This window comes from Anolis sagrei, chromosome X (assembly GCF_037176765.1).
Source record: "Anolis sagrei isolate rAnoSag1 chromosome X, rAnoSag1.mat, whole genome shotgun sequence".
NCBI classification, from domain to species: domain Eukaryota; kingdom Metazoa; phylum Chordata; class Lepidosauria; order Squamata; family Dactyloidae; genus Anolis; species Anolis sagrei.
In genome coordinates, this window is record NC_090034.1 from 83925480 (window position 1) to 83939640 (window position 14161).

At 44.1% G+C, this 14161-nt stretch overlaps 1 protein-coding gene across 1 annotated transcript in view; it reads right to left on the minus strand.

The window, feature by feature from the left end:
- The window catches only part of FNDC5 (fibronectin type III domain containing 5), a 48436-nt gene continuing 34275 nt past the window's right edge, over nucleotides 1-14161 (minus strand). The window contains exons 5-6 of the mRNA XM_067460607.1: nucleotides 9090-9223; nucleotides 1-3833 (exon numbers count right to left, since the gene is read on the minus strand). Of these exons, the coding sequence (XP_067316708.1) occupies nucleotides 3792-3833; nucleotides 9090-9223 (176 nt within the window). The 3' untranslated portion in view covers nucleotides 1-3791. The remainder of the gene's footprint in view (nucleotides 3834-9089; nucleotides 9224-14161) is intronic.

The following is a 14161-nucleotide window of genomic DNA, read 5'->3' on the forward strand; positions in this document are numbered from 1 at the left end:
TTGTGCGTTTAAAAACATAGTTTATTGCTCAGACGGTTATCACAGCTAACAACCTTTTCCTTCGTCGCCCAAGTTGGGCGGTTCGGGGCAGCTGGAAGGCTCCGGAAAGGGCTGCCGTTCCCTCGTGCGACAACACAAGTGTGCAATGGTGAGCAATGCGTCCCGGAACGGATCACGCCTCGTATTTGAAATTAACCAAGCTCTCAACTTGAAAAGTGAGCTTTATACGCAGACGGAAAGCTTGGAAAACCCCGTGGTTTTATATCCATTTTGAACAGGCCTCCTTGGCTAAAAGAGACTTAGTTCCTCTTCCCTTGGAACTTAAAAAAAATGGCACAAAAGAAGGAAGCAAGCTTGAGAAAGAAATATATATGGTATTCCTATGAATTCTCAAAATGTGACGTGATGTCATCACAGTGACATCATATATCATGACCTAGCGCCGATAAAAGAACGCTTTGGAAGCAATGGGTGCAAATGGTGCGATGAATCTTTAGTCCAAACTTTAAAAGACCTCTCCATGACACTGAGCCTAAACCGGCTTACCAAGTTGGATTCTTCCTTCAATGTTTGGACTAATGTTATTGGGGTAGGGGTAGGGGGGCTACTCTGAAATAAGGAGTTAGAGGGGGATTACAATGAATGCACCAAATACATTTCATAGAAGTCACATTTTAAAAAGAAAACTTAAGTCCTATAACAAAGACACATTAAGGCAGCGACACGAAGGAAGGACGGCATTCACCATTTTGCAGCACTTCCTTCAAAAACACAAGCCATTTTTATAAATCCAGGATGGAGATGTTTGGGGTATTTGTGTACATTTTCACAGCTTTGGATGGATTAGATCAGATCCGAACGAGATCAAATCCTGTATTCAAGAAAGGTCTTTCTGCAGCAAAGATTATATTTAGTGGAGACTTGTGGCTCTGATTGCAAATCTGCTTTGGGTTTTAGTCTGAACTTTGAGAAGCCCATCCAAAGCGCTGGGTCTCCATAATACAGTGGTTCTCAGCCTGTGGATCCCCAAGTGTTTTGGTCTACAACTCCCAGAAATCCCAGCCAGTTTACCAGTTTACTGGGAGTTGAAGGCCAAAACATCTGGGGACTTACAGGTTGAGAACCACTTCCTAAATAGCTTCAGGCATTGGGAAGGTTCTCAAAGTTTGGACTAAAACCCAGTACAAATATATACACTTCCTACTGACAATCCTGCAGACAGATAGTGCCGGTTGGACCTGGATTTGCAGCTGTTTTCTTCAATGACACAAGGCTGAAGGTGAACAATGTTTAAATAAATAATGCACTTTGAGCTTGCCAAAATGTGGGGGGAAAGTGTCGGGTGAGGCGTCTGATAAAACCAGCGTTCAATCCAGGAAAAATGTAAGAAAACGGTCACAAAACGAGCCATTCCTTGGCAGGGCTACAAGGTGCAACAGGGCCATTCATTAGTTTATGCTGCCTTTTTGAAAAAAGGATGAAAAGCCTTCCTGTTTGGGGTCATTACATAAGGTTATATGGGGCCAGAATCGTCTTTGTGATTTATAGTGGGAAACAGCACAAATCTTCATTCTTATACATTTATATATATTAGTGTGTGTGTATGTGTGTGTCTATATATATAGACACACACATACACACACACACCCTGAAGTTTTTTTGATGTTACAGCGCAAGGAGGTATCCAGTACCTCTTTTCACAATGTGTTGTTGAAGGCTTTCATGGCCGCAATCACTGGGTTGCTGTGAGTTTTCTGGGCTGCATGACCATGTTCTGGAAACATTCTCTCCTGATGTTTCACCCACATCTATGGCAGGCATCCTCAGAGGTTGGGACCCCTGCCATAGATGTGGGCAAAACATCAGGAGAGAATGCTTCTGGAACCTGGCCATGCAGTCCAGAAAACTCACAGCAACCCTCCTTTTCATAATGGTATCTTTTCTGGGCCAAAGGACTTATTCCTGGCTCAAATGGCCAATATTGGACACACCCGCAAACCTTAAATTCCCAGCCATCCTAATCGCATTAGTTTTAGCTCAGATTTTCCATTAAAAAACCCCCCAAAGGTTAAATAAGATTACTGTCCAAATGCAAGGGCTAATAGGAAAAACTTGTAGGGCATCTATCTGTCCCCAGTTGGAAACAGGATTTGGAACTTGGTCCACAAACCCCTTCTCAATCTGGGCCTTTCAAAATTGGCTATGACCACCATCACCCCCAAGAGCACATCAGGAAGGTTGAACATTGGAGAAAATCAGTCTCTTTCTAAATGTTTTGGGCTACAACCACCATCACTTCCAAACAGCCTTGTTGATGAGGATTATAGGATTTGTAGTTCAAAAGCATATCCGGATGGCTATAAATTAGGGGAATCATCTCCTTCTCAATCCGACCCTTTCTAAATGTCCTGGATTACAATCACCATCATCCCAAAACAGTCTTGTTGACGGGGAAGATAGGACTTAGAGTCCAAGAGCACATCAGGAAGGCTGCAAATTGGAGGAAATCAGCCCCTTTCTAAATGTCTTGGGTCACAACCACCATTATCTCCAAATAGCCTTATTGATAATAGGAAGGCTATAGATTAGGGAAATCAGCTCCTTTTCTAAATGTCCCAGACTACAACCACTATCATCTCCAAACAACCTCGTCAACAGGGAGGCCATACATTGGGGGAAACCACAATAACCACACTGGTAAAGCTCTTTCTACATCTGTACAGTTTCATCACATCATAAAATAGCCATTCCTGGGATTTTGGATGTATTTACATTGTAGAATGAATGCAATTTTGACAACACTTGAACTGCTCTGGCTTAGTGGTCTGAAATCATGGGAGTTGTAGTATTACCAGGTCTTTTGCCTTCTCTGCAAAGCGAGGGGATGCCTCATCAAACCCCAAATCCTAGCAGATTCCATCACATGGAGTCATGGCGGTTCAAGTGGTTTTAAACTGCATTCATTCTACAGTGCAGGCACACAGCCTTGGTGAGAGGAGCCACAGCAGGCAGATAAACCGGTATAAAATGCATACAATGTTTGCAATCGAGTGGAAAACAAAACCAGATGCTTTTTGGGCAGATCTTGCCATTATGTAGCGTTGAAAAAACGGGTTTGGTTTCGGCTTCATTTTTTTTCTTTTTTGCATTCTCTGTTGAATATTATCCGACAAGGGAACACGACGCACGACACGCACCGGAAAGAAGAAACTCACAACTGCTCAAAATAACCTCTAAAGAAGCAGCTGGTGGAGTCCTGAGAACCCAGGTGGAGAATGTCGTGTGCTTGTGTTTATTTATGGGAAATGGCACTCTAGGCCTGCGAAAACGGCAGATTTGGGGGCAACGTCCTTTGTCTTGGGAGAAGAGGGGCTTCCTTTCCATGAAAAGGGAGGTTGGAGGCGTCTGAGATCACGGGCAAGCATCCCCTATGTTTAGAAAACGGAGCCATGGGAGGAAGCGGAACCACAGAGAGAAGAAACGGAGACGGACAGTTGGGGTGGACGATGGCACCGTGATTCGGCCTCTATGGCACAGGCGAGTACAGCAAGTCCAAACCCGACCCTTGAAGATGGGAACGTTTCCATTCTCTCATCCCAATAAAAGAGTTTTCTATCACTCCACCTTGGGTTAAGTTTGCTTGGCTTGGCCCTCCTCCTCCTCCGTCGAAAGATGGAAGCGGTTGAAGTCTCTGGCGGCACAAAGGACAACCCTGTTTTCAATTCCCCGGCAGCCAAATCTGGGAAGGAAAAGCAGCAGGTGTGGAAGAATGGAGCCGGTCCATCCGGCTGTCATGCTTCAATGATGTTCACCGAGGGTTTGTTTTTGGGGAACTAGAAAGGAGACAGAAAGAGAGAATGTAAGACCAGCAGAAAGGAAGGAAATGGAAATAGGAGGAGATGAGCCAAAAGTCAGCATAATTCTTGAATAAGATAAGTATGGGAAGAAGAAAAATGTTGACACTATATAACAGGTATGAGCAAACTTCAGCCCTCTAAGTGTTTTGGACTCCCACAATTCCCAACAGTTATAACAGCTGGCAACTTTCCTGTTCAATTTCTATGTAAACAATCTAGTTGCCAAACTGAGCTCCCCTGATCACTTCTCACCATCAGGAGGTAATAGGAGAATTCAAATCTTATTATATGCTGATGATATGGTCCTCTTGTCAACTACACAAAGAGGACTTAGGAGACTCTTGATGGAGCAATGTAAGTGGGGAAATTGGGCTCAACACTGGTTAGCTCTGCTCTGTTGCGCATTGTGTGTTTGTCAGGTCCAGTGCAGAAGACACAAGAACATTGCACCCAGGCAAGAGGAAAAAGAACAGAAAAACTTTACACTTATCAGCAGAGTTAAAACAGAAACTTGCAATGTTGCAAACAAAAACAAACAGTGCAACAAACTTACATAGTCCTTGTAAGAAATACAGAACAAGGCACCTTCATCCAAATGAGAGAGCAGCAGAAATGGTTGAGCAAATGCTCCTCAGAGCAAAAGCTAAACTGTATTCTAAAAACTATACAGTTATACCCCACCGGGTGTGGTCCAAACTTACTAGTTGACCTACATTAGCAGCTGCACATAATGATCAACAGTATAAGGTTTTCTTTAATACACACACAGACTTGATTCTGTTACAACTTACTGTAACATGCTCCACCAGTATTTTGATGGGTCAACAATGACTCTAATGCAGTTGAACAAGAAGGCGATTAGAGACAAAATCTTTGAGATGGATGCAATTGACAACTTGCAGACTAGTAAATAGCAGGGTTTCACCACTTGGTATCCTCTAAAGAGTGACTAATAAGAGTGACTCAGCTGGAATCACAGACTGTCTCTGATGAGGATGATGGTACTCAGGTTCACAGTTTGGATCAAGATGTCCCTGTTACAGACTATGAAGAAGTGCAGTTTCCCACAGCAAGGCATGAGAGTGTTGATACTGAAAATAGCCAGGTGCAGATTGATTCAGAGGAGGAGAATTCTCAGCCTGATAATGAGCAAGCAGGGAAACAGGCTGACACTAACTAACAGACTGACCTTGACGAAATGGGAACTTCGGTTGGAATTCCGAGTCTGAAGGAGTGAAAGGATAGCTAACAAGAGGGAGGCCAGGGAGGCCAGGGCCAAAGAAACGCCTTCATGTTTTGCAAAGGATATCCCTTTCTTGGGCAAGGTCCTGGAGCAGGTGGTTGCCTCTCAGCTCCAGGGTTTCCTGGATGACATCAACTATTTGGATCAGTCACAGCCTTGCTTCAGGCCTGGTCATGGTATTTTGGTCGCCTTGGTGGATGACCTCCGCAGGGAACTGGACAGGGGGAGTGTGACCCTGTTGGTTCTCTTGGACATCTCAGCGGCTTTCGATACCATCAATCATGGTATCCTTCTGGAACGACTCTCCGGGATGGGTCATGGGGGCACGGCTTTGTCATGGCTCCGGTCCTTCCTGGAGGGTCTTTCCCAGATGGTGAAGCTGGGTGACACCTGCTCGGACCCCTGGCCTTTGACCTGTGGGGTCCTGCAAGGTTCCATTCTGTCCCCCATGTTTTTCAACATCTACATGAAACCTCTGGAAGAGGTCATCCAGAGTTTTGGAGTTTGCTGCCATCTCTATGCAGATGATACGCAACTCTACTACTCTTTTCCACCTAATTCCAAGGAAGCCCCTCAAATGCTGGACGAGTGCCTGGCCGCTGTGGCTGTCTGGATGAGGAGGAACAGGCTGAGGATCAATCCCGACAAGACAGAGGTCCTCCTGGTCGATCGTAAACCGGAACGGGGTATAGGGTGGCAACCTGTGCTGGATGGGGTTACACTCCCCCTGAAGTCACAGGTGCGCAGTTTGGGTGTCTTCTGGATTCATCACTTACGCTTGAAGCTCAGGTGTCGGTGGTGGCCAGGAGGGCCTTCGCACAATTAAGACTCGTGCGCCAACTGCAACCGTACCTTGTGAAGTCGGATCTGGCCAGGATGGTCCATGCCTTAGTCACCTCCAGATTGGATTACTGTAATGCACTCTACGTGGGGCTGCCCTTGAAAATGGCCAGGAAATTTCAATTGTTACAACGGGCGGCAGCCAGGTTACTAACCGGTGTTTCTTACAAGGAGCAGTCAACCCTCCTGTTTAGGGAGCTCCACTGGCTGCCGTTCATTTTCCAGTCCCAATTCAAGGTGCAGGTTCTTACCTACAAAGCCCTGAACGGTTTGGGACCCGCCTACCTGCGTGACCGTATTTCTGTGTACGAACCCACATGATCTCTTCAATCATCTGGAGAGGCCCTGCTCACGCTCCCACCTCCTTCGCAGGTGCAATTGGTGGGGACGAGGGAGAGGGCCTTCTCGGTGGTGGCCCCTCGACTCTGGCATTCACTCCCTAAGGACATCAGACATGCCCCAACTTTGGCAGTCTTTAGGAGGAGCCTGAAAACGTGGTTGTTCCAGTGTGCCTTACCAGAATAAGGAAAACTCTTAGCAATATGTCCTCAAATGCACTTTAATATTGATTAGGATTGTCTGCGTGCCCTCTTCTATCTTTCAAAACCCTATCCTAGTTTACCCTACCTTGTTCATGCCCCAGCATTTTAAATTTTAATTTTTAATTATTACATTTGGCCCGGCCATAGGTTTTTAAAATGCTGTATGTTATTGTTATTGTTAATTGCTTATTGTGTATTTTTTGTTTTTGAGTTGTATTTTATTTTAATTTTAACTGTTTTTATTGATTATTTGTTATTGCCTTTGTTTACTGATGTGTTGTGGGCTTGGCCTCATGTAAGCCGCACTGAGTCCCTAGGGGAGATGGTAGCGGGGTACAACTAAAGTATTATTATTATTATTATTATTATTATTATTATTATTATATAAGGCATGTGTGTGAGACCAAATTTTTGTCAAAGCAACTTGGCGTTCTACTAAGGAGATTGCCTATACTTATCTGGATTTAACTTACAGTTTTTGTGTTCATGATTTCAGGGCCTTGTCACGTTCTCTTGGGTTTTTGCTTTGCTCTGGTGCCTTTTTGGACAAAGCTTCAAGTGCTTTAGGATATTGATCGGTTAGAACATTAACCTTTGTTTTTACAAACCTTTTACCTTTTGTTTTTAATAAACTATAAAGACTTCTGGCTGTGTGTGGTTTGGTGTCTTCGGCAAGGTGAATCTACTCTGAGGTGCTTACTTACTTACTTAGGCGATCCCTCGTTGGGCGAGTAAGATGGTCTTCCTTTATGACTATTTTTGTGGGTTTGTAGGTGGCTGTGGAGCCCTATTCTTGACCCGCATCTTCTCCCACAGTGAAGGCATTGGTTTCCAGGTGGAAGGGGGTCCCGGTCGGGGTTGGCTTGACGCGCCTTCCTCCTGGCACATTTCTCTCTTTCACCCTCCACTCGTGCCTCCTCGAATTCTGCAGCACTGCTGGTCACAACTGACCTCCAGCTGGAGCACTCAAGGGCCAGGGCTTCCCAGTTCTCAGTGTCTATGCCAGAGTTTTTAAGGTTGGCTTTGAGGCCATCTTTAAATCTCTTTTCCTGTCCACCAACATTCCGTTTTCCGTTCTTAAGTTCAGAGTAGAGCAACTGCTTTGGGAGATGGTGGTCAGGCATCCGGACAACATGGCTGGTCCTGCGGAGTTGATGGCAGAGGACCATCGCTTCAATGCTGGTGGTCTTTGCTTCTTCCAGCACGCTGACATTTGTCCGCTTGTCTTCCCAAGAGATTTGCAGGATTTTCCAGAGGCAGTGCTGATGGAATCGTTCCAGCTGTTGCATGTGACGTCTGTAGACAGACCACGTTTCGCATGCATAGAGCAGGGTTGGGAGGACAATAGCTTTATAGACAAGCACCTTGGTATCCCTACGGATGTTCCGGTCCTCAAACATTCTCTGCTTCATTCGGGAAAATGCTGCACTCGCAGAGCTCAGGTGGTGTTTTATTTAGGTGTCAATGTTGACTTTGGTGGAGAGGTGGCTGCCAAGGTAGCGGAAACGGTCAACATTTTCTAATGTTACACCATTAAGTTGTATCTCTGGCATTGGGGAGGGGGTGGCTGGTGACTGCTGGAACAGCACTTTAGTTTTCTCGATGTTCAGTGACAGGCCAAGCTTCGTGTATGCTTCTGTGAAGGTATTTAGAGTGGCTTGTAGATCTTCTTCTGAATGCGCACAGACGACATTGTCATCAGCATACTGGAGTTCTATTAACAGATGTTGTTGTAACCTTGGTTTTGGCTTTCAGTCTGCTGAGGTTAAACAGCTTGCCATCTGTCCGATAGATGAGGTGCAACATAATGTCAACAATATTTTCAAGACTTAACGTCTTTAGCCCCTAGAAAAGCATTTACAGCCCTGTGCTTCCAAATAATGTCATCAGGCTGGTTAGAGGAAAGATACAGAGGGATCCCTCATGCTCAACATCTTTGTATTTGTGGGTTGGGGGAAAGAGAGGATTTAACACCCTATCTGTCACATTGCCCTTTGTATAATGACCCTAGAAACAATCTTCTGGGAGCCCTTTTGGAAGAAAGGTCAGCATGGCAACAATCGGCAGTTATCTGTAACTTGTTAGCAGATTATTCCAAAAATATAACATTAAATGTAGCCAGATTTGCAGTCGCAGCCCAAAAAATCCAAGCTAAATTAGTAAAGTCCACAGCAGAGGCTAGAAATGGAAATGGAGATAGTTTGGGATGATACAAATCAGGCATTTGTGATTGTTCTCATGTCACTGCTACTATAATTTTAAAGATCCAGTATATGGAATAAGTTTTAATGTTTATATTGGAAAGCGCTTATTGGACTTTTAAAGGTTGTATATTATGTCCTGCTATGGCTGGTATAATAAAAAAAATTCATTCATAACAGCTAGTAGGAATGGCAAAGGATCACAAGGCAAAATTTAGAGGAGAAATTATAATTTGGGGGGCGGGGGGAGGCAGTCAATCCATAGGAGATGTAGTCCAAGCCCAGCTTGGACTCCTGCAAAAGGCAGTGCAATTAATAATGAGTTATTGTGTATTCCACAATTATTAATCATCGTGGGTGGTTGGGTGGTGGTCTGTGACTCACAATTTTCCCCAATGTCACCTACTTTGCTGCGCAGGAGCCCCCCACTCTGGTGCTCGGGGGTGCTGTTCTCAGAGGTGTTCTTGGCCTTCTCCTTGTTGTTGTTGGGTTCGTTGTCCTTGATGATGTCGTACTGCCGGCAGAAGAGCGCAATCACCCCTGTCGTAAAGAAGAGGGAAATGTCAATGCTCAACCTGCTTCAGCTGCAGTCAAGAGGGTTTGGGCTAAAGGAGCCAACACCAGGAAGACTAGTGGTGCTTAGCCTGAATCAAAGCCACAGCGAGGCTTGGAGCTGTAGGATGATGGTGAGGGTGATGATTATGATGATGATAATTTTAGCAGAGTTAGCTTTTGGATTGTGATGATGATGATGATGATGATGAGGAGGAGGAGGATGATTTATACCCCACTTTTTTCTCAGGACTGAGATGCAAAATTGCACACAACTTTAACACTGATACAATTAAAGCATATAAAGGACGATAACAATAACAACAACCCTGGCAAAATGAGGCTGGGATTGTGGGATGAAGATGATGATGACGACAATGACAATAATGGACGAGGTAATGCTGGGATTATTATTATTATTGCTTGTACCCCACTTTTTTCTCAGGATTGATATGCAAAATGGCCAACAACTTAAAAAAATACACAATTAAAGCATAGAAAAGATGGTGCAGTAGGTTAAACAGCTGAGCCACTGAACTTGTTGCAGGTTTGACTCCAGGGAGCGCCATGAGCTCCCGCTGCTAGCCCCAGCTTCTGCCAACCTAGCAGTTTGAAAACATGCAAATGTGAGTAGATCATTAGGTACTGCTCTGGTGGGAAGGTAACGGTGTTCTATGCAGTCATGCCAGCCACATGACCTTGGAGGTGTCTATGAACAACGCTGGTTCTTTGGCTTAGAAATGGAGATGAGCACCAACCCCCAGAGTCGAACACTTAATGTCCAGTCTAATAACAATAACAACAACCATGGCAGAATGAGGCTTGGGACTGTGGGATGATGATAATGATGATGATAATGATGATGATTGTATTCCACTTATTTCTCAGGATTGAGAACCCAAGCAGCTCACTACTTTAAATATTATGCAATCCAAACATAAAAAAAATATTAAACTAGGATTATGATCATGATCATCATCATCATCATCATCATGATCATTGTTATCCCAAAGGGCACACAACAATCCCCTGGATCTGCCATGGTTGCCCACCCCAATCTCAAAGCTCTGTATGAATAACTAAAAATCTGGAGATAAGGAGTGCTCCAAATAAGACGTGTTTTGCTGCAGGGGTTATTTAGTGCTGCTTTAAAGAAAGCCCCAAGTCATTTGTGATCTTGTGCCGAAAGGCCAGAGGCAACACTGCACCTTCTTGCAAGGAAAATGCAGATATTTGCCCAGCAAAACACACAGGAGAGGAAAAGACAGGTCAAGAGATGAGAGGAAAGGAAATGAAAAGAAAGGAAAAGAGAGAAGAGGAAAAGAAAGGAGAGGAGAGGACAGGAAAAGAATGGAAAATAAAAGAAAAAGAGGAAAAGGAAGTAGAGGAAAATAAAGGAGAGGAAAGAAAAGGACAAGACAGGAGAGGAAAAGAAAAGAAAGAGAAAAGAAAGGAAAGGAAAGGAGAGCAGAGGAATGGAAAAGAAAAGAAAAAGAGGAAAGAAAAGGAAAAAAGAGTAGAGGAAAATAAAGGAAAGGAAAAGAGAAGAAAGGAAAATAAAGAGGAAAGAAAAGGAAAAGAGAGTAGAGGAAAAGAATGGAGAGGAAAGGAAAAGACAGGAGAGGAGAGGAAAAGAAAAGAAAGAAAAAGAAAGGAAAAAGAAAGGAAAGGAAAGATGAGGAGAGTAATGGAAAAGAAAAGAAAAAGAGGAAAGAAAAGGAAAAGAGAGTAGAGGAAAAGAAAAGAAAGGAAAAGAGAAGAAAGGAAAACAAAGAGGAAAGAAAAGGAAAAGGGAGTAGAGGAAAAGAGAGGAAAGGAAAAGACAGGAGAGGAGAGGAAAAGAAAAGAAAGGAAAAAGAAAGGAAAGGAAAGGAAAGGAGAGCAGAGGAATGGAAAAGAAAAGAAAAAGAGGAAAGAAAAGGAAAAGAGAGTAGAGGAAAAGAAAGGAAAGGAAAGAAGAAAAGAAAGGAATGAAAAGTCAGGAGAGGAGAGGAAAGGAAAGGAAAGGAAAGGAAAAGAGGAAAGGAAAGGAAAAGAAAAGAAAGGGCAAAGTGATGGAATTGTCTTTGTCTCAGAGGGACTGAGCCTGCGATTTGGTGGCAAAAGCAAAGTGACAACAGTCTGTTTTCCCTGCAAACCAGCCGACTTTGTGCTCGAATAGGCAGCCCTTCTCTGCACGGGTTGGGCAAATGCAAAACGACAAGTGTTCAGGCGGAGGAGACAGTGGCACAAGGGATGAGCACTGCCTTCAAATCCGTGGGGGAGAAGTGGCATTTCTATCAGCACCAGTGGATTTGCACTCCTTCCACCGTTTCACAGATGAAAACTAGGACTGCATCTAGATTGCAGAGCTGGTGTAATTTGACACCACTTTAATTGTCATATCTCAATGCTACGGAGTTGTAGTTTTATAAGGTCTTCGGCCTTCTTGGCGCATCTCCACTGCAGAATGAATGCACCTTTACCTCACTTTAACTCCCACGGCCCAATGCAATGAAATGATGGGAGCCATAGCTTTACAAGGTCTTTACCCTTCTCTGCTAGGGCCTCGCCAAACTACAAATCCCAGGATTCTTTTGGCAGTTATAGAGGTGTCAAAAGTGCATAAATTCTACAGTACAGAGTTTTACCATTTTTACCAAATGGGGCGTCATGGGACAAAATCCCAAATATTTTGGGAGACTGGGGTTGGATTGACGCTGTCATATAATGCAGTTTGAATCTGCATTGTATGGTCGGTGTAGATCCACCCCAACTGTATCACTTTTTCATGGTCTCCAAAGGATGACCAATACAAAAGAATGTTTGCTGTATTGTTGAAGGCTTTCATGGCTGGAATCACTGGTTGTTGTAGGTTTTTCGGGCTGTATGGCCATGTTCTAGAAGCATTATCTCCTGACATTTCACCTGCATCTATGGCAAGCATCCTCAGAGGTTGTGAGGACTGTCGGGAAAACTGGTTTTTTGTTGTTACAGAAAGGTCTGTAACAACAAAAACAATATCTTCTTCTGCGTTGCTGTGAGTTTTCCGAGCGATATGGCCGTGTTCCAGAAGCATTCTCTCCTAACATTTCGCCTGCATCTATGACAGGCATCCTCAGAGGTTATGAGGTCAGATTTCAAAACCTGAGGATGCCTGCTATAGATGCAGGCAAAACGTCGGGAGAGAATGCTTCTGGAACATGGCCATACAGTCCGAAAAGCCTACAACAACCCAATGTCTACTGTTCTATTTTGGAAAAAACTCGATTAAAACTTACAGTTTTGTTTAAAAAAACCACTCACTTTGGGTGGGCTCTTTGGCACCCAATTGGGCAGCTCTCTTCCAATTCTAACTACACAGTTCATTAAATGCATGAGTTTTGCTCCCATTAATTTGGATGGGTCTCTCTGGCCTTCCTCTGTGATGTGCCTAAATGCTGCAAACCTCCCCAGAGAAAGCCGCATTTTGCAAGCGATGCTAGCCGACATGATTTCACCCGAAATGCCTCCCTTTTTCTTCTTCCCGGAGCCATCCCTCGCTTTCTCTCCCTCCAGCGAAAGCAGACGAAGGCCTTCATGATGCTTCTCTTCTGCCTTCATAAATGTTTCATGTTTTGGAAGGAGCCAAAGCAGCCGTTAAATGGAGCCGGGGACGGAAAAGCAGAAAGCAAACAAAATGTCACGGTAGCATTGAGCCATAGCAATTAAAGTGGTGCCAAACTGCATTCATTCTGCAGTGAAGGTGCACCCTAACAGAGCCCCCCGGGTGCCAACAGGACTGAAGACCAACAGTTCAGAGGTTTGAATCCGGGGAGAGTGTGGATGAGCTCCCTCTGTCAGCTCCAGCTTCCCATGCCAGTGACATGAGAGAGGCTGCCCACAAGGATGGTAAAACATCAAAACATCCAGACGTTCCCTGGGCAACGTCCTTGCAGACGGCCAATTCTCTCACACCAGAAGCGACTTGCAGTTTCTCAAGTCGCTCCCGACACACACAAAAAAATTCCAATTGCCCCCAAACATTGTTTTAAGTTGATGAGTTTTAGAATCTAATGCTTTGTTCGTTTTGAGTGACATCATAACTCAAAAACCACTGGACCAATTGCCACAAGACACCTACTAACGCAAGGAGTGACCATCACTCAAAAAAATTATTTTGTCATTTGGGAGTTGTAGTTTTTGGGATATTTAGTTAACCTACAGTCAAAGAATATTCTGAACTCCACCAACAATGGAATCGAACCAAACTTGTCACACAGGGCTCCCATGACCAACAGAAAACACTAGAAGGTTTTGGTGGGCATTGGCCTTGAGTTTTGGAGTTGTAGTTCACCTACATCCAGAGAGCACTGTGGATGCAAACGATGATGGATCTGGACCAAACATGGAACGGATACTCAATATGCCCAAATATGAACACAGATGGAGTTTGGGGAAAAATAGATCTTGACATTTGAGAGTTGTAGTTACTGGGATTTCTAGTTCACCTACAATCAAAGAGCATTCTGAACCCTACCAACAATAGAATTGGGCCAAACTTTCCACACAGAACCCCCATGACCAACATAAAATACTTTGTTTTCTGGTGGTCTTTGGTGACCATTCTGACATCCCTCACGACCCCCAGGTTGAGAAATGCTACCTTAAGGCCATCCAGTCCAACTCCCTTCACCAGAAAACATAATAAAAGCACTCCTGATAAAGAGCCACTCAGCCATAGATATAGATAGATATGATTCACACGCACACACACACACACATATATGTATATGACAGATATAGTATAGTCGCCCTAGGGCTGAGAGTGGCGGTCAATAAATGCAAGAAATAAATAAATAAATAAATAATAAATCATAGATTTGAAAGGGACCCCTAAAGAAGGACAATGATATGGTGCATGTTCCAGAGTAGGCCAACCAGACAATCTCCACATCAACACTGACA